Source organism: Myotis nattereri, assembly GCF_964212035.1.
Source record: "Myotis nattereri genome assembly, chromosome: 1".
NCBI lineage: Eukaryota > Metazoa > Chordata > Mammalia > Chiroptera > Vespertilionidae > Myotis > Myotis nattereri.
Genome location: NC_138075.1, coordinates 111,860,758 through 111,887,977, shown reverse-complemented (window position 1 = coordinate 111,887,977; position 27,220 = coordinate 111,860,758). Strand labels below are relative to the sequence as shown.

At 38.9% G+C, this 27,220-nt stretch overlaps 1 protein-coding gene across 1 annotated transcript in view; it reads left to right on the top strand.

Annotated features, from left to right (window-relative positions):
- The window catches only part of NEO1 (neogenin 1), a gene marked incomplete at its 5' end in the record, with an annotated part of 191,045 nt that overhangs the window by 140,338 nt on the left and 23,487 nt on the right, over positions 1 to 27,220 (top strand). The window contains 8 exons of the mRNA XM_081102054.1: positions 1,224 to 1,319; positions 10,904 to 11,127; positions 11,210 to 11,348; positions 13,259 to 13,366; positions 15,037 to 15,231; positions 15,872 to 15,904; positions 18,461 to 18,529; positions 24,444 to 24,591. Coding sequence (XP_080958180.1) covers positions 1,224 to 1,319; positions 10,904 to 11,127; positions 11,210 to 11,348; positions 13,259 to 13,366; positions 15,037 to 15,231; positions 15,872 to 15,904; positions 18,461 to 18,529; positions 24,444 to 24,591 — 1,012 coding nt within the window. The remainder of the gene's footprint in view (positions 1 to 1,223; positions 1,320 to 10,903; positions 11,128 to 11,209; positions 11,349 to 13,258; positions 13,367 to 15,036; positions 15,232 to 15,871; positions 15,905 to 18,460; positions 18,530 to 24,443; positions 24,592 to 27,220) is intronic.

Here is a 27,220-nt window from a genome sequence, read left to right as displayed (position 1 = left end):
AATTTTGCCTGAATCAGGAATGTTATGAAGTAGAGTCATCCTAATTTACCTCAGCAAATAGGAAAATGAATGATATTCTAACTATTTCATACCCACTCTTTTCATAGAGTCTAACTAGCAGCATTTTACATGGTCACCTGGAAGTGTTTCTTTCAGTCACATTTTCTGCAACATCACCTCCAAGCCAGTCGTAATCCTGGGCCATATCTTATTCTGCCAAAAAGTCTACGTGAGGGCTAGATGAGGTTAGGCAGTTCCCAGATTTGGAGTCCCCACTCCCAAGAGTTAAAGACATGCAGCAGTTTCTGAGTTAACAGTTTTTCTCCTACTTCTCTACCTTGTCTATTGTAGTTGCTGTCCCTTTTCTGAGAAGGAAAGGGGTTTGTTTAATTTCAAACTTTATCTATGGGTTTTCAACACATGAAAGTCCTATTTACTCATTCTAATCCAAGCCCTACACTATATAATAACGTCACTAAACCATCCATTAGTTGAGGGCAAGAGATAATTCAGGCACAGCTACACTCACTCCTGGTACTAACTCAAGAGAGAATTTAAGCACAGCCAACCTCACTTCTGGTAATAACTCCAGACAGTTTTTCTACCCTGCAACAGTGGATAGAAAGTAAACTCTCTGTCAACAACTGCTGACAGAAGTAAACAGTTTATAATCAGTTTTAAATTGCACATCATTTTTACTAGTGTGATGAAATCTCAAGCCATCCCCCTCTGTCTCCCTCCCTGACACAACTGTGCTGAGTATGCCACCTGCTTGTTAGTCACTTAGCCATCTCAGCCTCAGTCATCAGATTGGTTGTCAGAGACAGAGAGGGGAACCACATTTACATAACATTTATTACAGTACATTGTTACAATTACTCTATTTTATTGTTATTGTTGTTAATCTCTTACTGTGCCTAATTTATAAATTAAATTTTATCATAAGTATGTATGCATAGGAAAAAACATAGTATATATAGGGTTTGATACTATACTTGGTTTCAGACATCCACTGGCGGTCTTGGAACATGTCTCCTATGGGGACTGCTGTACTGTGTATACAGCCATCTCACATCTCCCCACACCTCAAAATAATCTCACATAAAAATTTCTTAAATCTTCCCTCCTGATTTCCTCTGCAGTTAAGATCATGTACAGTCACCCATGAACTTTTAAAATTCTGTAGTGAGAATTTTAAGTGTTTTGATGTTTCTTTCCTTCAGATCCCAGCTCTCATTATGTGATTACCTTGAAAGCATTTAACAATGTGGGTGAAGGCATCCCACTATATGAGAGTGCTGTGACCAGACCTCATACAGGTAAGGTATCCTGTCCATCCCTGGTCTTTGGCTTTTTTTCCATCAGCTTAAGTAGAATCTTGGCATGAAGCCTGCCCCTCGGTGTCAGTGGAAGGAAAAGAATATGGCAATTTAGGGTACAGGCTTCAAAAAGGAATATGGGCTTTCGATATGGAATATTCTGTTAATTCCTGTTTTACTTTTTAGACACTATTAACAATCCTGTCATGTAAATAATTCTATGTAGTTATGTAAAACATGTTTTTGATGTGTTGGGATCTCAAAAGCATAATTGTGAGAGAATTAAAAGTGATTTTTCATCTTCAAGTTATGTGACTTATAACTAAAATGAGTAAAAAAACAAAAATATCTCCATATCTCTGGAGGAATGATATAGGTTACTGATGGTAGCAATAAATGTATATGATTGATACATTTTCAGCATTTTCTTTTTTAGACAACCGAGTTGGTTGGGGAAGTATTTTTGTATGTGCTTTTCATAAGCTTTATATAAAGAGTGTAAAGTCAGATGTACTATCCATTTGATCAACTATATATTTATTACTAAAGAGACCAAATATTTATTTTTGTAATTTAATTAAAATATCTTTAAAGGATTATCCATATAATGTAAAGTTTCTATAGCTATATAAAACATCTAATTTAGATCTGAATGAGAAAGTTTATTAAAGTAAGACATTTATCTAAAGTAATACATTAGAGTTGTAAATTTTTCTCATGGGTACTGAAAAATCAAAGAATTTTGTCACTTACAGAAGTACTCTTTCATTTGTTTCCCAGAATTGTGAATCTGTTTTGCCTGCTATGTCTTCTGGATACTTTGCATAGTATTACAAATGTGGCACTATTCTTTTTAAAAAGCCCATCTCTGTCTCCCTTTTTTTGTGCTTTTACTTAAAAAGACCAACATCATGACTACATGGGTGGTCATCTGTCCTGTCTTCTGTCCTGTGCACTTATAATTTATAACTTCTTTAAAAATAACTTTTCATAAAAGGTAAAAAGCAAGATTTAAAAAAATATTCAATAAGTTATTTGCTACTTTCTTAACTCAGCCTACAATAGAAAAAAAGGAAATTTGAAATTATTTCCTTATTTATGACTTAAAAATATATTACTTCTGTTTAGAAATACATAGGGAAATGTTCCTAACACAGATAACCTAGCTATTTTTTGCAAGAGTTATTACAAATAAAAATTTTTCTCGAAGAAGTCTTAATGATATTTGCACATCAAGTACATTTTCTGTAACTGGTGGTATGTGCCCTAATCTTTGAACGAAGCCCTTGTTTATAATGCGTGCTGTTCCTCTGTTATTTTTAGTCCTCATTGTGTAGGAAATGCACAGATGGAGACTATTACTTTAGCTTGGCAATTATTTATAAACAAGGCCCAGGCCTTTTCAAATTTTGAGTTAATAGGAAGGGCTAATCACGATAACCATGTGGGAAGCCCATTTTAAAACCTTAACTTAAATAAATCAGTGTGTGTATACTTAGAAAAACTGACCGAAGAGTTGGGAAAGCCCAAACAGATCCTGCTATATTGACCTGGGCTTGTGTAATTTGGTGCCTTTGTGCTTGTTCTAGCCTCTGAATGCATGTATGTATTTATTTATTAAATTGATTGGGGTGACATTGATCAGCATGAACATACTAGAGGCCTGGTACATGAAATTTGTGCATGGGGGGGGGGGGGGGCGGAGGGTGTCCCTCAGCCCAGCCTGCGCGCTCTCTGATCTGGGGCCTCTTGGGGGATGTCCGACTGCCAGTTTAGGGATCAGGCCTAAACTGGCAGTCGGACATCCCTCTCACAATCCAGGACTGCTGGCTTTTAACCACTCACCTGCCTACCTGCCTGATTGTCCCTAACTGCTTCTGCATGCCAGCCTGATTGCCCCCTAACCATTCCCCTGCCGGCCTGATTGCCCTCAACTGCCCTCCCCTGCCAGTCTGGTCGCCTCCAACTGCCCTCCCCTACCAGCCTGATCTCGCCTCCAACTGCCCTCCTCTGCAGGCCTGATCTCGCTCCCACTGCCCTACCCTGCAGGCCTGATCTCACCCCCAACTGCCCTCCCCTGCTGGCCATCTTGTGGTGACCATCTTGTGACGACGTCACATGACACCACCTAGGCTTTTATTATATTGGATAGGTTTCATGTGTGGATTTCTATGTTATAAGATCTGTATATTGCACCATGTGCCCATCACCCAAAGTCAGATCTTCTGTCACCATGTATTAGGACCCTCTTTCCCCCTCACTGCCTTCCCTCTGACAGCCACCACACTGCTGTTTGTGTTCATAAATTTCAGTTTTATATCCTACGTATGAGTGAAATCACTATGGTTCTTAGCTTTTTCTGACTGACTTATTTCACTTAGCATTATGTTCTCAAGGTCTATCCATGTTGCAAATGGGGCTATTTCATTATTTTTTATGGCTGAGTAGTATTCCATGGTGTATATTTACCACATCTTCTTTATCCAATCCTCTATTGCAAGACACTTTGGTTGTTTCCATGTCTTGGCCACCATGAATAATGCTGCAATGAACACAGGAGTGCATATATCTTTGCGAATACCTGATTTAGAGTTTTGGGGGTATATGCCCAGGAGAGGGATTGCTGGGTCATTTGGTAGCTCTATTCTTAATTTTTGAGGAATCGCCAGACTGCTTTGCATAGCGGTTGTACTAGTCTACATTCCCACCAGCAGTGGATGAGGGTTCCCTTTTTTCCACAACCTCTCCAACACTTGTTATGGTTTGTCTTATTGATAATGGCCACTCTAACAGGTGTAAGGTGATATTTCACTGTAGTTTTGATTTGCATTTCCCTAATTGCCAGTGAGGTTGAACATCTTTTCTTATATCTATTGGCTGTTTGTCTTCTTGGAAGAGGTGTATTTTCAGGTCCTCTGCCCACATTTTGATTTGATTGTTTGGTGTTGAGTTTTATGAGTTCTTTATATATTTTGGAAGTTAAACTTTCGTTGGAGCTGCTGTTTGCAAATATCATCTCCTGTTTGGTTGGCTGCCTCTTTGTTTTGTTGTCCATTTCTTTTGCTATGCATAAGCTTTCTCATTTTATATAGTCCCATTCATTTGTTTTTTACTTTACTTCCCTTGTCTTTGAGGTCGAGTTCTTAAAATATTCTCTACGACCCAGGTCCATAAGTTTGGTACCTCTGTTTTCTTCTATGTAACTTATTGTTTCGGGTCTTATGTTTAGGTCTTTGATCCATTTTGTTTGAATTAATTTTTGTACATGGGGACACCCTGTAATCCAGTTTCACTCGTTTGCATGTGGCTTTCCAGTTTTCCTAGACCATTTATTGAAGAGACAATCTTTACTCCAGTGTGCATTTCTGGCTGCTTTGTTGAAAATTATCTGCCCATATACTTGTAGTTTCATAGCTGGGCTCTCCCTCTCTATTCTGTTCCATTGATCTGTGATTCTGTTTCTCTGCCAATACCATGCTGTTTTGATTATTGTAGCTCTGTAGTATAATTTGAAGCCAGGTAGCGTGCTTCATTCTTTTTTTCTCAGGATTGCTTTGGCTATTCAGGGTCTTTTGTATTTTCATACAAATCTGATGATTTCTCATCCTATTTCTTTAAAAAATGACATTGGAATTTTGATGGGGATTGCATTAAATCTGTACATTGCTTTGGGTAATATGGCCATTTTAACTATGTTGATTCTTCCAATCCATGAGCAAGGGATATTTTTCTATTTTCTTATATCCTTTTCAATCTCTTTTAATAATGCTTTGTAATTTTCAGAATATAGGCCTTTCACATTTTTTGTTAAGTTTATTCTTAGGTATTTTATTCTTTTGGTTGCTATTGCAAGAGGAATTATTTTTTCCCATTTCTTTTTCTGAAATTTTGTTGTTAGTATACAGGAAGGCAATGGATTTTTGCACATTGATTTTGTACCCTGCAACTTGACTATATTTGTTTATTGTTTCTAATAGTTTTTTGGTAGAGTCTTTAGGGTTTTCTATATACAGCATCATGTTATTTGGAAAAAGTGACAGTTTGACTTCTTCCTTCCCTATTTGAATGCCTTTTATTTCTTTCTCTTGCCTTATTGCTCTGATTAGGACTTCTAGCACTATCTATCTATATAAAAGCCAAGTGACCAGAACTCCGAAATGACTGGTTGCTTTGACACGCACTGCAGCCCTGATCAGCCTCCTCCACTCCGATCAGGGGTGGGGCTGGCCAGCCAACTGCCCACGGCCTTCCCCCCTGGCTCACCCCACCCCGATCAGCCCCCCCACTCACTCTGATCGGGGTTGGGGCCAGCGGCCAACCTCCCACATCCTCTGCCCCCAGCCGGCCTGGCCCAAATTGGCCCCAATCAGCGCAGGCTGGCCAGACCCAACTGTGCATGAATTCATGCACCAGGCCTGTAGTGTTGAATAAGAGTAGTGAGACTGGACATCCTTGTCTTATTCCCGATCTTAGGGGAAAAGCTTTCAGTTTTTTGCCATTGAGTATGATATTGGCTGACAGTTTATCATATATGGGCTTTATTATGGTGCAGTACTTTCCTTCTATTCCTATTTTATTAAGTATTTTCATCATAAGTGAATGTTGTATCTTATCAAATGCTTTTTTTGCATCTATTGATGAGATCATATGATTTTTATCCTTTATTTTGTTTATGTGTATTATGTTGATTGATTTGCAAATGTTGAACCATTCTTTTGCTCCTGGAATAAGTCCCACTTGATCGTGATGTATTATTTTTGGGATGTACTGTTGTATTTGATTTGCTTGTATTTTGTTTAGGACTTTTGCATCTGTATTTATTAGGGATATTAGTCTGTAGTTTTTGTGTGTGTTATCTTTGCCAGGTTTTGGTATCAGGGTTATATTGACCTCATAGAATGTGTTAGGAAGTATGCCTCTTCTTTAATATTTTGGAAGAGTGTGAAAAGGATATGTTTTATTTCTTCTTTGAACTCTTGGTAGAATTCACTGGTGAGGCCATCTGGTCCTCGACTTTTGTTTTTTGGGAGGTTTTTGATGATTGTTTTCATTTCCTCACTGCTGATTGGACTATTTAGATTTTCCAGTTCTTCATGATTTAGTCTAAGAAGGTTATATATTTCTAGGAACTTATCCATTTCTTCTAGGTTATTGAATTTGATGGCATAAAGTTTTTCATAATCCTTTGTATGTCTGTGATGACTTCTCTCTGATTTCTGATTTTGTTTATATAGGTCTTTTCCCTTTTTTTTCTTTAGTGAGTCTAGCTGGGGGGTTGTCAATTTTAACTTTTTCAAAGAATCAGCTCTTTGTTTTCTTGTTTTTTTTGTATAGTCTTTTCTACATTTAATTCTGCTCTAATTTTTATTATTTCCTTTTTTCTGCTATCTTTGGGTTGCTCTTGTTCTTCTTTTTTTTCTAGTACTTTAAGATGTGATGTTGGGTTGTTTAGTTGGGATTTCTCGATATAAACTTTCCTCTTATTACTGCTTTCACTGCATCCCAGAGGTTTTGATATGTTGTCTTACCATTTTCATTTGTATCTGTATATCTTTTGATCTCATCTTTTACTTCTTTAACCCAGTCGTTTTTTAGTAGTATGTTGTTTAATCTCCATGTATTTGTGGGTTTCTTTACTTCTTTTTGCAGTTGATTTCTAATTGCAAGGCATCGTAGTCAGAAAATATGCTTGGTATAATTTCAACCTTTTTTAATTTGTTGATGCTAGTTCTGTGACCCAACATACGACCTATCCTTGAGAATGTTCCATGTGCCCTGGAGAAGAATGTGTAATCTTTTTTTTAAATCTTTATTGTTGACAGTATTATATATGTCCCTTTTTCCCCCCATTGACTTCTTCCAGCCTGCTCCCACTCCCCACCTGAGGCCTTCACACCCTATTGTCTGTGTCCATGGGTTAGGCATAAATGCATACTTATTCTTTAGTTGATCTCTTCCCACCCACCGACCCGCCCCCGCCTTTCTTCTGAGCTTCAACAGTCTGTTCGATGTTTCTATGTCTCTGGATCTATTTTGTTCATCATTTATTTTGTTCATTAGATTCCACATATGAGTGAGATCATGTGATACTTATATTTCTCTGGGTGGCTTATGTCATTTAACATCAAATACTACACAGCTGTAAAAAAGAAAGAACTCTTATTATTTGCAACAGCATGGATGGACCTGGAGAGTATTATGCTAAGAATGTATATCTGGTGTTCTGTGATGAAATGTTCTATAAACGTCAATTATGTCCATTTGGTCTAGTGTTTCATTTGAGGCCAATATTTCTTTATTGATTTTTTGATTGGCTGATCTATCTAGAGTTTTTAATGGAATAGTCTGTGAGTAGCTATTTATTATATTTCGGTGCTTCCCGGTTGGGTGCATATATGTTAAGAAGTGTTATGTTTTCTTGATGTAGTGTTCCCTTTATCATTATAAAGTGTCCATCTTTTTCTCTTATTATCTTGAAATCTGTTTTGTCAGATATAAGTATGGCTACACCTGCTTTTTTGTGGATGTTATTTGCTTGGAGAATCATTTCCACCCTTTACTTTGAATCTACCTTTGTCTTTGCTGCTTAGATGTGTCTCTTGAGGGCAGCATATGGTTGGGTTTTGGGTTTTGATCCACTCTGTTACTCTGTGCCTCTTTACTGGTAAATTCAGACCATTAACATTTAGGGTAATTATTGTTGTTTAAGGATTTCTTATAGCTATTTTATCTTTTGATTTCTGGTAGTTCTGTGCCTCCATTGGTTCTTTTAATTTATGCTTCTATCTTTTTGTTTTTGTTTGGTGGTATTTCATTCATCTTTTCTCTTGTTTTCTCTTTTTTAAGCTATATGTCCTGTTTGGGGGATTTTTGTGTATGGTTGACATTAGGTTTATAAAAAATGAAGTTGCTTATATACCATCGTTTTTTCCCTTTAGAGAGCATCTGATCTTCATCTTCCTTTGCCAGTTCAGACCTTTCTCCCTTCCTCTTGTATGTTTTTGTTGTCACAAATTATCCCTATTTATCCTGTAAGTTTTTTTATTATCTTACTTGTAGTGTTGTGACCTTATGTTCTTTGTTTCAGATAGAATAACTCACTTGAGTATTTCTTGCAATAGAGGTTTACTGGTGATAAAATCCCTCAGCTTCTGTATGTCTTGGAACATCCTTATTTCTCTTTCATATTTAAAGGATAATTTTGCTGGATATATTATTTGTGGCAGGTAATTTCTCTCTTTCAGACTTTTGAATATTTGGTTCTACTCTATTCTGTCTTACAGAGTTTCTGCTGAGAAGTCAGATGAGATTCTGATAGGTTTTCCTTTGTAGGTCACTTTCTTCTTTTCCTTAGCTGCTTTGAGAATTTTTTCTTTGTCATTAGTTTTGACAGCTTCACTACCAAGTACCTTGGAGAGGGCCTCTTTGGATTGAGGTAACTAGGTGTTCTTTTTGCTTCTTGGATTCAAGGATCTAGTTCTTTCCATAAATTTGGGAGGTTCTCGTCCACTATTTGTTTTAATAGATTCTCCATTCCCTGTTCCCTTTCTTCCTCCTCCACATGCCTATGATTCTGATGTTACTTTTTCCAATGGAATCCTAGAGGTCTCGTAGAGCTTTTTCGTTTTTCTTTATTCTCAGATCTCTCTCTTCTTCCTTCTACAGCATTTCTTGATTCCTGTCTTCAATATTACTAGTTCTTTTCTCTAATTGGTTGGTTCTGTTTTCTATGCTCAACAGTTTACTCAGTCTCCTTAATTGCCTGCTTCATTTCCAGAAATTCTGATAGATTCGATTTCTGATAGAAAGTTTCAATTTCCTTGGAGAAATACTCATTTTGTTCACTGGTTTGTTTTCTGAGTGCACTGAATTGCCTGTCAGTATTTTCTTGCATTTGGTTGAGTATTTTTAAAGCTGCAATCTTGAAATCTCTGTCATTTATATCAGCAGTCACCAACCGGTAGTCCACAGACCACTGGTGGCCCGTGAGGTTGGCAACCGCTGATTTATGTCACATAATTCCATGTGTTACAGCCTACTTTCTGGGGATTTTTCATTTTCTTTCTGGTCATCGTTGTTCAGTGGTTCTTCATGGTATTTGCTGCCCTTCTTTGTGCATTTGTCTCCTAGAAGGTCTTTCTACTATCTTCCAATAGATGGCGCTGAATCGAAAGATTTTACCTCTGTGATCTCCCAGATTTGAGCTCTGCAGCTTGGGACAGTACAGCTGTGCTGCTTGGGGATGGGGTTTGTTTTGCCCTCACTATAATGGTGACCCCTGACCTCTGTTTGTCTGGCCCATGCACCCCTCATGCTGGGAAAGTATAAGAAGCAGAGGGCAGTAGACATGCTCCTACTTTACAGGGTTATTGTTAGGGTGAAACAAGGAGCAGATGGGAAAGCACAGGCTGTTACAAAGCACTGTGCAGATTGGAGGGGTTCTTATTAGTCCGTGCTCTGTTGGGCCCGTGTCTGCTAACCCAGTCACTGTTCTGTCTCCTGGTGGCTTGCAGAAATGCACGCAAACTCGGACCCTATTAGCTCTGGCCACTGGTAGCTCCCTGCTAGCCAGTTGCAGCTTGCAGATTGCCCCGCTGGGCTGCCCCCCTGCGCTGAAGGGCTGCCTCTGTAGTCTATGTCTGTGCTTTCCTCCCTTCTCATCTCCCCATTTATCTCCGAATGCCCACCTTCAGGTGTTTCAGTGTGCGGGTCTCTCAGGCGTGCATCTATGTTGATCAGGGACTTTTTTGTTGAATTATAGATGGTTAACTTGTTGGAATGTCAGGGGGAGAGGAAAAGCCGTGCTCTTATGCTGCCCTTCCTCTGATATCACTCTCTGGCCTCTGTTTTGTTGAGCACATGAGAATAGTAGACTTTCCTTTCTGTCAGATAAGTACTCTGGTTTCTAAAGTTATAAAGACAGTGTCAGTTGGATCCATAGCAATGGCATTTTTTCCATAACTTATTGGGATTCATCATTCAATTGTTCTCTGACTCTACTGGAAAAAGTGTAGCAGGACATCAGCAGATCTAAACTGAACCCTGTGTGGTTATCAGATACCCTGATTTCCACAGCCAGGCTGACATTCAGGACTCGGGTTTTGAGAGTAGCACCTTTACATGTCTGGTGATATGCATTGATAAGCCATATCCCAAAAACTCAGCCAGTCACTAGAATATCAAATCAGAGTATGAACTTTGTGTTACTTGCTTAGAAATTATACCCTTAATTTTAAAAGCAATTTTTATCTTTTTATGATTTTGTTTGGACAAAAGTAGAATTTTCAAGTAATTTAAAGAAAATCCAAGTATGAATATGTTGATACAATCACTGGATTATCTAATTTTAATATACCTACAGAATACAGTAGAGAATGCATGATTAATTAGTATTTTTCTAGACATTTTCCTGAAAGAACACAAGTGGAAATATCCTTTTAAATGAATGATGGTTATTTATTAACTCTGGATTCTCTTTCTCTTTCTTCATTTCTCACCTTTCATTCCATTATATTACCCTGCATTTCCCTTTTATTTTTGTTTCTGTTAAATGCCACTTCCCTTTTTAATTACTTTTTACCCAGACACTTCTGAGGTTGATTTATTTGTTATTAATGCTCCATACACTCCAGTGCCAGATCCCACTCCCATGATGCCACCAGTGGGAGTCCAGGCTTCCATTCTGAGTCATGATACCATAAGGATTACGTGGGCGGACAATTCACTGCCCAAACACCAGAAGATTACAGACTCTCGGTACTACACAGTCCGATGGAAAACCAACATCCCAGCAAACACCAAGTATAAGGTACTGGCACATATGGTCTGGGTAAGAAAAGCTAACTATGGATATTTCCTCAATCTAAAGTTCTTGAATCATATATTTCCAGAATGCAAATGCAACGACTTTGAGTTACTTGGTGACTGGTTTAAAAGCAAATACACTCTATGAATTCTCTGTGATGGTGACCAAAGGTCGAAGATCAAGCACATGGAGTATGACAGCCCATGGGACTACCTTTGAATTAGGTATGTGTTGTCAGAACCTTAGGTCATATGGCATTTCTTCTCTGCAAGATACGAAAGTCAGTGGAAGTTCCTGCTAATGTTGTGCCACATTTCAAATCATGAGACTTATCACCTCCTTTTATTAACCAGGGAAAGAATTGAGTATGTGAATGTATTTACCGAATTCAGTGAGCAACTACAGCTGGAGTTCAATGTTTGATTTTTCAGCTAATGAATTATGGTTTTTTAATCATTGTACAAGAACAGTAACAGGATAATATAATACAAAGCATATTAAATTTTAGGAATCAAGAGACTTGAGTTCAATCCCAGGTCAGCCATCTACTGAGTGTGATCATAAGCGAGTCATTCAGCCCCTCTAAATCTGTTTCTTCCACCTATAAAAGAGGGGTGATAGAACCTCTGCCTTTCCTACTTTACAGGGTTCTTGTTAGGGTGAACAAGGAGCAGATGGGAAAGCACAGGCTGTTATAAAGCACTGTGCGAATGGGAGGGGTTCTTGTCATTATCCTGCTATCCAGGTAAACTTGAGAAAGAAAAGATGAAGCAGCCTGCCCGTCACCAAGCAGCTGCAGTGCTGCTTGTGGAGTCTAGCACTTACCAATAGCTCTCTTGCAAACCAATTAGTGTCTTTGTAAAATCTCCCACTGGAGTATCCTTAGGGTTTTTGTCTGAAAGATAAAAGTCAAAAAAGCAAATTAAGGGGAAAGCAAGCCCTCCAGGTTTGAGATTCTGTTTGCTTTTTGCTTACCTGTAGGCCTACACTTCTGCTTCTTATACTTTCCCAGCATGAAGTCATGTGTAACTATTGGTAGTCTCTATCTATTCCAGCCTCCTATTTTTTTACTCTCCTGTATATAAATAATGAAAAAATGGAGGTGTAGTATCTCCCCAGAAGGCTTGTCCCTAATGTTTTTGTCTTCTGAACAGTGAGTGGGTTGTACATCCTACAGAGAAAAGGGTTTGGATTTGGAGAGCTAGAAATACAGTGCACAAAAGCTGACATGGACCTTGAGTTTGCTTTCTTGGCCAGTTTTAAAAAAATATCTTTTTGCTTTAATTCCAACCCATTAGCTAATAAATGACATTATGTATTTCCTTAGGATGTTTGCATTTCACCAGGCTTTCTTCCATTTTTATGCTAGGAGGAGCCTAGCACTGTAGGAAGAGAAAATTTAAGGATGTTCTTAATTTGCTCATTTCCCTACTAGTACATTAAAAGTTTTTAGCCATAACATGAAAACAAGAAATGCAGTCATTTTTATTTTATTGTTTTTTTCTGTTACATAAAGAGCTTTACATTTCAGAGCAATAAGCTCAAATATTTGCAAACTTTAAATAATAAACATCAGTTTATAAATCATGTGTTCTTTGAAGGAATTTGGGGTTTTCAAACATTTGGTTTGGAGAGGCAACTATAGGTGAGAGAGAAAATTATTTTACATTTAAAAATATCTTAACAAAATAATCCAGATTAGAGAAGAACGTCATCTTGGGAAAATCACATAACTTTTCTCATTTTCAGTGTCTTGATGTGCTAAGACATTATCTTGATGGGATAATGGTAACTACCTTTCAAGTTGCCATAAACATGAAGTGAAAAATCACTTTTAAAATGCCTGGCATATATTAGGTACTTGCCTTTTTTATTTCCCTATCTACTTACGATATATATCCCTGGCCCCAGCCAAGATGCCAATTCTTATCTTTATAGTGTGGTATTCTCTCTGATATTTTCCATATCTTTTTATTGGAACTATTTATAGATAGACTATAAGTTCTTTGAAGTCAGGAGGCTTTATCTTTTTTGCTTTATACCCTTGATTGTGACTTATAAATGGAAAGGGTTGAGGAAATGGTGAATAAAATTGAAATGGACAGGAATTATTAAAAGTATTGTTATTTTGTAGTTCCTACTTCTCCACCCAAGGATGTGACAGTTGTAAGTAAAGAGGGAAAACCTAGGACCATAATAGTAAATTGGCAACCTCCCTCTGAAGCCAATGGCAAAATTACAGGTAAGATGCTTTGAATGTGTGTCTGTCCCTGTTACTGCTGGGCAGAACACTCCAGGGGAGTTCTGTGTTGGGAGAAGTGGGAGTCTGAAGGCTGGCTTGGTCATTTACAAGGTGCTATGAGTCATGATGGTCACAAAAAGTGGAGCAAGGGGATGCTGCTATTTGCCCACAGGAACATAAAAATAAGTCACCAGCTAATTGTTCTAACTCACTTTGAAAGTCTGATGGGCATGGGTTATGCTAGACAGACAGTCTTTGGATGTAGTGATACCTTATGACATACTTATTTTCTTCAGAAAAGCTGTTCTTCTCTGTCTCTGACTACATGACCTGCTTTAAAAACCCTGCCTAATTCTATAGGGTTATTCCCAATAAACAGGGATTCATCTCTTTTACCCTAAAGCCCATTAGACTTTTAATTCCTTCCCCCCCCCCCCCCCCCCCCTCCAGGCCTGCTACTTTACTTTAGTTCCTGTGCTTTTACAACTAGAGTTAGTTTGAATTGGCCTAGGCCTTTGGAGGGATCTGGAATATTTCCTTGGGCTTCCAGAGGAGGAGACCCTTCCACAATAAACATTGTGCCCTTTTCAGCCTTGTCAAGGAGGTTAAATATTCCCCTTGGGACCTCTGCCCAAGGATATATGCCAGGGGTCCTCAAACTTTTTAAACAGGGCCAGTTCACTGTCCCTCAGACCGCTGGAGGGCCGGACTATAGTTTTAAAAAAAAACTATGAACTAATTCCTATGCACACTGCACATACCTTATTTTGAAGTAAAAAAACAAAATGGGAACAAATACAATATTTGTATTTGCATGTGGCCCGCGGGCCATAGTTTGAGGACCCCTGATATATGGTGTGAGGAACAGAAGTTTGCCTTCTGAAGTTCTTTGGTATGAATAGGGCGGCCTAAGAAAACTGAAAGCATTGTTCTGCTTCAGCTTTCTATAGAAACTCCTTTCCATAAATTCCTGGGCTTTTTTGTCACTTTTTTAGGTTTTTGAATTTGCTTCTTTCATAAAAGAATCAAGCATGACTTGACTTGCATTGATTGCATTGTACTTTGCCTTTAAAGCCCAGGAATAATGCACTAGATGGGTAGGCTTGTGGTTGTGGGTCTCTCTGCCTCAGCCACTGAGATTGAGTGCCCTCTGGTGGAAGTTGTCAGGTGATGTTTGGGGTGACTTCCCCCGCAAATCTGGGAGAAATTAACAAAGGTTGCTGCCCATCTCCCAGGAGTTTTTCTCCTAGGAAATCACATCGGTGAGAGCTAAAACAGCATTTTAGGCCACTATTGCTTTTCAAAACCACATTATTTTAATTGTAGACCTAGGTACATTATTTAAAAATTAACATGTTAAAGAGATTGGATTATTTTCCTTATATGATTTCTTAATTTCTGAGGGTATTTAACCGTGTATTTTCTGTCTTTTATTCGTTTTATTACTTCAGCTGCTGATATAGATAATAACTCACCGCTTGGCACTGTGTAAATTGTGGTTTTCTGTACATTATGTTTAGTGTAGCATTTTTAATGCATTTTACCATTGCTGTTTAATCAGTAACTTGTTCTCTACTTGTTTGTGCTCTAACATATATCTTTATTGACTTACTGATTGCAAAAGAAGAAGCAGAAATAAGATTTCTTTTCCCATTAATTACTTTGGACAGGTTACATCATATATTACAGCACAGATGTGAATGCAGAGATACACGATTGGGTTATTGAGCCTGTTGTGGGCAACAGGTTGACTCACCAAATACAAGAGCTAACACTTGACACGCCATACTACTTCAAAATCCAGGCTCGGAACTCAAAGGGCATGGGGCCCATGTCTGATGCTGTCCAGTTCAGAACACCTAAAGGTAAGGCTCCCCACAGAGTGTTTTATAATGTGTCTCTTCAGTGGGACTGTGCTTGCACTTTAGCGTGTACAGACTATGGATGATATAAGCAGTCCTTATGATGAGCCACAGTGTGTGTATTTATCTCAGACTGATCCCTCACTCACCACTGACCACCAGAGGGGTGCTCCCTAGATCACTTGCCCAGATCACACAGAAGGGACCTCTGACTCCAGTCTATTCGAGGCAGTGATGTAGAACTGTTTATAGTCAGATCAGGTGTGATTCTCTTTTCCTGTACAGAGCAATACCGTGTTATTGTGATGGATGATTCTCTTTCAATACATGCAGGCTCCCAATCTGAAAGGCTTAATGTAGACCTTTGTAGGGAGAAAGGGGACCCTTTAAAGAAATTCTAGATAAGAAAGTGAAGATGAAGTATTGAACCAAGTGAGTTCAGGAATAAAATGTAGTCGGGGACTGAGTCTCTGGAAATATGGAAACTATATATTGGTTTCTCTTCTGCTGGTACTTTAAAAAAAGACTCAATTTGTTTGGAAGTTTGTGGGATTTTTTTTTCCTTTAAAAATTCTGCCTGTCCCATCTTCAAAGCTTGTGATTCTTGCTCTTGTTTTTTCTTCCCCTGTGCTTGGCCTGTTAGCGGACTCCTCTGATAAAATGCCTAATGACCAAGGTAAATGAGTAGATGGCCTCTCTTTCCTTTCCTCTCTTTTGTGACCTATTATTAGTTTTTGTTGTTTTTGTTTCTTTTTTTTTTTCTTGAAAATCAGTGCCATGTGTTAAAAAACCATGTATTTATTGGCCAAAGTGGAGTTGAGTCCATGTTTGAGGCACTTGGGGTATCTGAAAAGCTGGGAGCTAATATAGACTGGTAGGGGAAAAATCCTGACTCAAAAAACTGAGTTCTGCAGCTGTAGGAGATTGGCCTTAAGTGTGGGTCCAATTAGCACAAAGATATTTAAATTCGGCCAGGATAACAGCAAGCATACCAATTTGTAGCATTTAGTATTTTATTTGTATCTCTAAGTGAAAAGTTGTAATCAAATTCAGCGAATACCCTGTTTTCCTCCTCCCACAAACTATCTGTAAGTTTACCCTACTAAACTAGGATTATCCATGGCAAAATTTGTGCTATTTATTCTCTTATCATAAGCTTGATTAAGAGCTCCATTTCCATTTCTTCCCTTAAATATATCTGCTTACTTTAAAAGAGGAAATAAACGATTTTAAATGGAAACTTAGGAAGCATGAGCCACATTGTCTCCATTTTTGAAATTACGTCAGCAGGGCCTTTCACCATAGTTGCTGTGGTGGAGGATAACTGTGCTTTGTGATTTTCGTCTCTCCGAATTCAGCTAAAGTTGGTGTCTGTTTTCTATACTAAGAAAGAGCAATAAAAGTAAATTTTATGATTGCTTTCATAGTTTAAGAATAGTTATTATTAAAAAAAGATTAGTTGTTAGAAATACAGTCTTTGGATCTTGGTTAATGGCAAGGAAGAGTCAGAACTTGAGATTTCCAGTTTCAGGACTTTGGAAATATGTTTGCATTCTATGAGTCTTTTGTTGTACTTTGTAGAAACTGCAAACATGCTTTTTTCTGGAGGTGGGGGTGGGGAGGCACTCTAATCATGGTAGAAACTTTGACTTAAGTGTGAGAAAAGAAAAATAACCATACTGTATATGCACAGAATATAAATGTGCTTGTTCTTTCCTGGCTTCACTCCATAAGCCAGAATACAGTTCTGAGCTGCACCATACCTCTGGTATTTAAAATTCTTTGCCCATGTTTACTTTGGTTTTTTGGTTAATCCTTGGAATTTCTTGTTCATAGGTTAAATTTAAAAGAAAAAAAATGTTGGGATATATAGAAATTAAACCAACCAGCTTATTGGCAAAGTGTGTTCTTTGGCAGTTAGTTACATAATATGATACTTTGGATGGTTTAGCTTAAATGTGGGCTTACCCGACAAATAGGGACACTTAAACCTGAGGGCCTTACAAGTGCTAGGTCATTCCACCAATTAGACTTAATCATAGTGAGAAGAACGGCTGAAATCTTGATGTGTGGTATGTACTATTTGGGAGGAATGATGGCAACAGAAGTAACGGGATAGAATGATAAGTATGAGCAAATGAAAAGAGACAGTGAGTTAACTTCTAGAATATGCCCTTTTGGATACTCAAGAATTTCTGTTACCTTTTGGGGTTTTGAACTTTAAGAAACATAGAAAACATTGTTTTTTTGCCTCTAGATGCACTCTGTTAAATGAACTACGCACAGAAACCGTCACATTTTAATTTCTTTCATTTCCTCCAAGCCTGATAATTTGTAGAAGTACTTGACTTTTTAGCTCTAATGTTTTACAGAAACACATCTAGTTTATTAATTTCTTGCCAATCTTAATTTATACAAATTACTCCTTTATAAGTTTTTCTTTTTTTAAAATAAGTTTTTTCTGAAGCTTCATGCTCTCTGCCTGTGAAGAGTAAGATTATATTCTTCCCTAAAGATTTACTATGCTTGTAATAATAGTAGTTAATATTTATTGAATATTTACTACATGTCAGGCAGCACTGATATTTGTGTTTTCTCAGCCTCACTGTGTTCCCTGATGCTGGGTTAGGAGACACTGTCCTTTGTGAACAACCAGAGCGAAGACTTTGTTTTTCCATCTTTGTATATTTAGTTCACTGAGACCCCAATTTGAACCTCCACTTACCTTCCTGCTCCTGCTTAGAGAGAGGCAACTATATAATTTGAGAAAAGAATCTAATCCCTGGTAGGCCAGATCAGCATAGGCGGGCCCTTGGAAGAGTCTAGTTCTTTATTAAAGAAGCTAATCAAACTGGTGTTCTTGGTTCCTTTTCCAAGAGAAGCTCCTTTAGCATCAGTGCTCTAAGTCATCTTTCAGAAACGGTTTCCTGGACTGGAGGAGTGGGTATGTTCCCAACTTGTGAACAGCGAGTGGCAGTCTAATTACACACTAGCTACAGCCGTGGAAAGGGTGTCAGCCTTTCAGACGCCTCACTGCATAGAAAGTTAGGCCTTAGGTTTATCTGCACAGATAGGCTATATTTCCCCAGTTGTCCATGTGCTACTTCACTTTCTCATGAACAAAGTAGGCTGAAAATAGTTGTTATATAGAAAATGCTCATTAGCTGTGAAGTGGACTTGTAACACCTGTGGGTTGAGTCACTACTGACATGATTGTTTTTCTCTCCTTCAGCCTCAGGGTCTGCAGGAAAAGGAAGCCGGCTGCCAGACCTAGGATCTGACTACAAAACTCCCATGAGCGGTAAAGCCCCTCCTGTGGCCCTGGTGCCTACTGTGGGCGCAATTCTGCTTGAAATCTTGAAATGGCTTATGTAGCTTGTGTGTGGTGATTGTAGCATGTTGCCTATTTCCTTTTATTTAATAGAGTTAGCTTTAGGCACTTATCTGGCAAATATTTGCTGAATTACTGTAACCCACTCATTATAGGGTCTATAAATAAAATTGTTTCTCCACATATCCAACTTAAAATGAGGCTAATTCTGAACAAACAAATCTTCCTTTTGCCTACTTCCTCTAGAGAAAAATTAGAATTTTTTTTTCAAAAATAAACTCTAGTGGAATTAGCCATCACCCAAGCCAAAGGAATGCCTCTGAATCATTCATTTCTCCCCAAACTACTTACTATAGTGTTTTTAGTTTGGGAATTCTAAAAAAGTTTTCCTACTCTCCTAGCCATCCTAAGAGCTGGTGCCTTCTAATTACTTAATGATGGCACCTACTCTTCTACAGAACTTCACCATTTGTAAGTTACTTTCATACATTATTTTTTTAATTAAATCTTTATTGTTCAGATTATTATAGTTGTTCCTCTTTTTTCCCCCCATAGCTCCCCTCCACCCGGTTCCCACCCCACCCTCTGCCCTTATTCCGCCCCCACTGTCCTCATCCACAGGTGTACGATTTTTTTTCAGTCTCTTCCCGTACCCCCCACACCCCTTTCCCCTTGAGAATTGTCAGTCCACTCCCTTTCTATGCCCCTGATTCTATTATATTCACCAGTTTATTCTGTTCATCAGATTATTTATTCACTTGATTTTTAGATTCACTTGTTGATAGATAAGTATTTGTTGTTCATAATTTTTATCTTTATCTTTTTCTTCTTCTTCCTCTTCTTATACCTTTCAGCATTTCATATAATACTGGTTTGGTGGTGATGAACTCCTTTAGCTTTAGGTTTACTTGTTGATGTGTATTTGTTGTTCATAGTTTGTATCTTTACCTTTTTCTTCTTCTTCCTCTTCTTAAAGGATACCTTTCAGCATTTCATATAATACTGGCTTAGTGGTGATGAACTCCTTTAGCTTTTTCTTATCTGTGAAGCTCTTTATCTGACCTTCAATTCTGAATGATAGCTTTGCTGGGTAAAGTAATCTTGGTTGTAGGTTCTTGCTATTTATCACTTTGAATATTTCTTGCCACTCCCTTCTGGCCTGCAAAGTTTCTGTTGAGAAATCAGCTGACAATCGAATGGGTACTCCCTTGTAGGTAACTGACTGTCTTTCTCTTGCTGCTTTTAAGATTCTCTCTTTGTCTTTTGCTCTTGGCATTTTAATTCTGATGTGTGTTGGTGTGGTCCTCTTTGGATTCCTTTTGCTTGGGGTTCTCTGTGCTTCCTGGACTTGTAAGTCTATTTCTTTCACCAGGTAGGGGAAGTTTTCTGTCATTATATTTCTTCAAATAGGTTTTCTTTTTTTTTTTTCTTTTTTTTTAATATATATTTTATTGATTTTTTACAGAGAGGAGGGGAGAGAGATAGAGAGTTAGAAACATCGATGAGAGAGAAACATCGACCAGCTGCCTCCTGCACATCTCCCACTGGGGATGTACCCACAACCCAGGTACATGCACTTGACCGGAATCGAACCTGGGACCCTTCAGTCCGCAGGCCGATGCTCTATCCACTGAGCCAAACCGGTTTCGGCCAAATAGGTTTTCAATATCTTGCTCTCTCTCTTCTTCTGGCACCCCTATAATTCGGATGTTGGTACACTTGAAGTTGTCCCAGAGGCTCTATACAGTCCCTTACACTATCTTCATATTTTTGGATTCTTTTTTTTTTTTTTTTAATATATTTTATTGATTTTTTACAGAGAGGAAGGGAGAGGGATAGAAAGTTAGAAACATTGATGATAGAGAAACATTGATCAGCTGCCTCTTGCACACCCCCTCCTGGGGATGAGCCCGCAACCAAGGTACATGCCCTTGACCGGAATCGAACCCTGGACCCTTGAGTCCGCAGGCCGATGCTCTATCCACTGAGCCAAACCAGTTAGGGCTGGATTCTTTTTGTAAGTTACTTTCAGACATGAAATCATTTTCAAGCAGGACAAGGAGGTATCATTCCCATTTTAAACATTAAGAGACTCATTGGAGAAACAATCTGCCTGGATCCACCCACTAATTATGGAAGTCGGAGAACCACAACCCAGGTCTTCTGACATCTCATTGTGCCCTTTCAACTACCACATGCAGCCTAAAAAGCACAGGTTCAATTCCAGATGTGGGAATCTGCTATTGGTGAAAATCCATACATGCAGCTGCTAGAAGTAAGCCTTACTGTCTCCTCAACCCTGCCAGAGACACAAGGAAGACAACGGCCTGTTCCCTGGAAACTCCTACTCTGACTGTAGAAATAAAATGATCTCTTAATCTCTAGCTATCTATTTAAATAAAATGTGGTACTGCCCTGCCCTGGCTCAGTGGCTCAGTTGTTTGAAGCATCATCCCATTCACCAAAAGGTTGCAGGTTCAATTCCCAGTCAAGGCACATAGCTAGGTTGTGGGTTTGATCCCCATTAGGATGCGTATGGTAGCAACTAATCAATGTTTCTCATATCGATGTATGTCTCTCTCTCTCTCTCTCTCTCTCTCTCTCCCTCTCCCTCTCCCTCTCCCTCTCCCTCTCCCTCTCCCTCTCCCTCTCCCTCTCCCCTTCTCTCCCTCTCTCCCTCTCTCCCTCTCCCCCTCTCTCCCTCTCTCCCTCTCTCTCCCTCCCTTCCTCTCTCTCCCCCCTTCCTCCCTCCTTCCTTGTCTATCCCTCCTCCTTTATCTCTCTCTCTAAAATCAATAGACATATCCTTGGATGGGGATTTTTTAAAAAATGGTACTGCTCAGATTTCAGTGAAATGAGCCTATTAGGAGAACCAAACAAACTTGCATGCTTCAAGAAATTCTTAGTCTCTGGGTTCTAGGACTTTCTGAGTTTTTTCTCTTGGGATTTATATGTTACATTTATGTGCTCTCCACAATATATTATTCAAGGTTGTGAAAAAAGTAATTATTTCTTTGTCTTTTCTTTCATTTATGCATTTGTTCATTCACACATTTTTTTAAAGGTTCAGGTTCTATATAATAGGCTATGGTAGCAAAAGGAGTAACAAACTACCTAATAGAGAAAGGGGAAGCTTTGTAGAAAAGGTGATATCTGACCCAGATTTTAAAGGATGCACAGGAGGTTGTTAAATGGTCAAGGAGGGTGTTAACCATTCCAGGAATCAAAAGCAGCATGTTCTGTGAAGACGTGGCAATATAAAACAACCTGCTCTACCCTGGGATCACACTTCGCAGAGGCAAAATAAGATTCTCAGGTTAGAGAAGATTAGTTAGAGCCAGCCTGTCAAAAGCTTAGATGCCAGTGCTGAGAAATGTGAGCTTTGTCCTATAAATAACATATGTAAGATGTCTGATACTGGTAAACTATGACTTCCATTTACCAGTATTGAGTATCTTCTATTAGTAGATAGTAAAGAATTAGTTGAGGGTAAGAGCAAAAAGTCAGAAAAGGTGGTTAGAAAGCTGTTGCAATAATTTAGGTCAGTGGTCGGCAAACTGCGGCTCGCGAGCCACATGCGGCTTTTTGGCCCCTTGAGTGTAGCTCTTCCCACAAAATACCACATGCAGGCGCGCGTGTATAGTGCGATTGAAACTTCGCGGCCCATGCGCAGAAGTCGGTATTTTGTGGAACAGCCACACTCAAGGGGCCAAAGAGCCGCATGTGGCTCGCGAGCCACAATTTGCCGACCACTGATTTAGGTGAAGCTTAAAAAATGGCCTGTCATAACATCCCTGGTAGAAAGGTTGATGCTCCCTTTGGGAGCTCACTCTTACTCCATCTTAGAAGGGAGACTTTGGCCAGCTCAAAGTTAGAGGTCAAATGAAGTCATAAATGAGAATCCATCTCTGTTGAATACAGAGAACTACCTCTGCCTCTGCTTTCCTCCGAACCCCTCAGAGCTCCCCAGCCTCTCCTTTCAGAGCCTGCCTGCATACCCCACCCAGTAGCTCTGCACTGCTGTTAATAAAAGTTTCATGTAAAGCCCAAATACGCTCTAACTTATGGACCCCCACCTAGTTGTGTAGTCTTCCCCAAATATAAAAATGTTATTTTATTAAAGGTCAGTGTATACAATTTGAGTTGTCTGTCTGCTAACCTTTTTCTCAGAAATGAAGGATACAAATGATTGAACTACATGTAGAAGAATAAGCTCTTAAGCTCTCCTAAATCAGCCCAGATTTTGCATTATGCTTAGATGTAGCCTATAACATCATAGAATCAAAACTTGGAAGGTCAGTTAACCTAACGCTATGGAAGGAATTCCCACAATAAGTATAGTTTGGATTAGCTCATAAGTTTATAAACCAGGTTGTATATGAAAATCACTTTGAGAGTTTTTTCTGAAAACAGCTTCCCAGGCCATACCTTCATGGTAGGAATTTATCCCACAACATCCCAGCCTGGTAGAATGACATTAAGTATTTCCATTGACTGAACACTCATCACTTGGCAAAGCAGCTCATCCCACTCTTGTACAGCTCTGATTGTTAGAAAGATAAGAGAGGGAGAAACTAGAAGCAAAGACATCAAATATCCATGGTAGTTAGATCTGTATGGATTACCCATGTTTTATAATACAAGCATGCATAACTTTTATAATGAGGTGGGAAGCGAAGAAATGTTTCAGAAAATGGAAAATAATTTAGAAAAAAGCTGGATTACAGAAGACCTCGAAAAAAGCTTAGAACTCATCCTGTAAGCAAAGCAACAACAACAATAATAATAACAATAATAATAATAATTATTATTATTATTATTATTGTTATTATTATTATATAATGAAGAGGAAGAAAATCTAAATTCCTCAAGGTTCTACATAGGTCTCTATACACCTCTCCAGCCTCATTCTTTTTGTTTTTTCTCACTTCCTTTCCTCTAACATTGCATATCTCTCTTTGCTTAAGGAAAGAGACGTTTCTCTTCCTTTACCATGCCAAGCTCATTCCTGCCTTAGGATCCTTCCACTAGGCTGTTCCATCTCTATGAATGTTCTTCATCCAGGTCTTTATATGGTGGGATCTTACATTTTATTCAAATCTCAGCTCAAATGCCATCTTCTCAGAGAAGCTTTTTCCAACCACTCAATATAAAATAGCCACCCAGTCACTGTGTTATATCCCCCATTTGATTTTTTTCATAGTGCTCACTATTCATAATTTGTAACTTACTGTTTGGCTCCACCCCAACATTCACATTTCTGTTGCTCACCATTGCATCCGCATCCTTAGTACTTAGAACAATGCCTGGCACATAGCAAGCACTCATTAAATATTTGTCAAATTAGTGCATACATGCAGACTTACGTTTTCTTGAAATGGAGTAAGAGATTAACTCTGCATAAACTGTATCTATAACAAGAGAGACTTTAATTTTCAAGCAATTTTTGTGATCTTAGACATATTTTAGAAAAAAAAATTTTGCTTTCTATGAATGTACATTTTTAAAGTAGTTTTGAAAGTCAGAAAACTAAATGATTTATAAATGGTGCTTTATAAGATGAATTTATGTCTAACATAAGACACAGGGGGGCAGACCCTTTATTTGTCCAAGTATAATGTTCAGTATAATTTCAGAAGCTTTTCTTGAACAGCTTTGTTCAAGGCACTGTGCTGAGAAATTTCATAGGGCAAAAACTCAGCTTTCTGGATTTCATAATCTAGAGGAACTAACCATGTTCATGGGACACTTTTACACAAGGTGCAGTGGTGAGCATTAGAAAGAAGTTCACATAAAGTATCTCTACTCACATGAAGGTTCTACAGCCTGATTGTATACATTTCTAGAATCCTCTAATACTAATGTGCCGTTTTTCTCTCTCCAGGCAGTAACAGCCCCCATGGAAGCCCCACCTCTCCTCTGGACAGTAATATGCTCCTGGTCGTCATCATCTCTGTTGGGGTCATTACCATCGTGGTGGTTGTGATCATTGCTATCTTTTGCACCAGGCGTACCACCTCTCACCAGAAAAAGTAAGGAGCCCCAAATGTAGCCCACAGATTGGTTCTATTCTTTTGCTTTATGTGACTTCTGTATTTGGAATTGCACAGAGAGTATAAACATAAAATACTTGTAAAGTGATATTGTAAATATTCTTAAAACACAGACTGGCTCCTCTCATAAATGTGTATTGTCAGTGTCTTGGCAGGAAATAGGTGATGCACTCAAAAGGGGTGAAGAGGAGTATAATGAAGGGGTCATTTACAAAGTCCTAGGTAGGGTTAGGGAAACTGGGCAGCAATGTTAAAGGGCCAGCAGCAGTGAGAGGCTGCCACCTTAGGTGGTGACAATGACTATCTCAGGCGTGAAAGGGTAAGAGTTCTTTTTGAGGTAGAGCAAGCTGTTTTCAGAAACCTGAAGTTGTGGGAGAAGGCTTTCGACAGGAACTGTGTGTGCTGGTGGAAGTGGAGACACTGACAATCTCTAGCCCAACAGGTAGTGGGCAGGGGGAAAAAACACCTCTGACCCTTGCCTGTGCCTTCTACTGGACAAACCCAACTGGACACCAGGGGCAGGATTGCCAAGTAGATATAGTTCATGCCACTCAAGCTCTTGAGTCACAGAGCCAAGTAGAGAGATCAGGAGAGGAAAGTGGACAGTCCAGCCTTGCTGGGAGCCCTGCTGAAGTATGTCTAATATGCATTCAGTGAGCCAGACGCACAGGAGTCTCTGCACATTCTTATGGGCTATTTTATAGCAGAAATACCAACTGAGATGGAAGAAAACACAGGCCTCTTATTCTAAATCTAAGTTCAACCTACATGTAGAAGTTGAGGTTGGGACCAGGGTGGGGGGCTGACTTAATGGATAAGAAAGGATCATTTATAATCACCATATCACATTCCCAGAGAGGACAGGTGGCTGCTAGCTCTGCACTCCGCTGGGATTTTAAGCCTTGTGTAGAGCAAATAACATGGTTATTCAGTAATGTAGTGCTTGATAACAGCCTGCACTCCTGAACTTGAGAGAATCCTTGACCCTAGATCACATTCAATTCATATCTGGCAGTGAGACAGCATAAAAACATAGATTCCTGAGTTACCCCAATAGCAAAAACAGTGTGAGTAATAAAATAAATGACTTTAGTTGCAGTGTCCTAAAAGATTATAAGATTAAGGTATTGCTCCTAAACATACACACACACACACACACACACACACATTCATGTCTGTGGGATTATCCATCAGACTTGGTCTGCCCAAGGCCAGGATGCATGTATTTAATAATGATGCATCTGTTGTCAACACACAGGACAAGTACAGCTACCTTGTAACTGCTGCTGGTCATGTTGTAGGTCATCTTCTGTGGGCTGTCTGATGTTTTTAATGTTGCTTCTGCCCCAATAAAATAGCCTTCTGTAGCTTGCATTGCATCACTTTCCCAAGAGAATGGAGATTCATTGTATAAGCTTCCTGATCATTGATTCTTTCAGCTCTCCCTATCTACTTTTGATTATAGAAAACTTTCTCTTAAAAGCCTCAGAGGATTTAAAAAATAATCATTAAAATAAAATAAATATGCATCTATACGAAAAAATAAAAATTTGATATTAAAAAAAAGCCTCAAAGGTTACATTTTTTTCTATTTTAGAACTTTTCTGCAAGTTTCTTCGTTCATCTATCATTTATCTATCTCACATTTATCTATCTTTATGAACTGAATTTTATAGCTGGTTTTAGAGATCTTGAGATCTTTATTTAAAAGAATCTAAAAAACAAAATGGCAGAATTCCTTAGTGCTTTGAAGAACTTAAAATTTAAAGTAAATAAAAAATAAAGTACTTAGTCTTCAGTTTGAGAGGTAGGAAAATGGGTTGATAATATGCTCTGTAATCTTGTATTTGAATCTGTAAGTCCTTCAGATTTGGGTCCCCACAGATACTAAGAGGGTGACAGCATGTGCCGGGGGGTGGGAGTGGCCAGGGAGAGGTCAATGGGGGGGGAAAGGAGACATATGTAATACTTTAAACAATAAAGAGTTAAAGAATTGTACCAAGTCTTCACAGGACACTTCCCCTCCTTCCCCAATGGCCTGCTTCCCAGTGCTGAAGGGACAGAGCCAGTAGAGTTAGAGGTTAGCTGTGTTGGAGAGTTCCATTGACCATTAAAAACTACGTGAGCTTTTCTTATTGCTTTGTTCCTCTTTAATACCTGAAGTGCCTCCCTTTCCATTGTAGCTGTTTATAGAATCACTGGTAGAACATCTAAGCTGAAGAGCATGGAGAGTGTAGACCTCATTGTTTCTCAGCACATTCCTCTGTGGCCCCTCAGTCTCAACAGAGAAGTACCTTGGCATACCACCATCACATCTAGAACCTTTCTGTTGGGAATAATTATTTTCTCCCCCTTCCTAAGTGTCCTTCCTCTTGTCTGAGCCCAGTTCTCCATTTATCCTGTGGGTCTTAGTGTCTTCTATCTTTTAAGACCTTGTACTTGCTGTTACCCTCTCTCTAGCACGGCTAACCTCTGACTCTATTGGCTCTGTCTCTTCAGCATTTAAGTGTGCTCCCACTTCTACCATGTTAAGAAATAATTACAGTTATAACCTTTCCTCTACACGTGGTGCTTACCACTGGCTGCTTACAAATCCCTATTTTTTCCT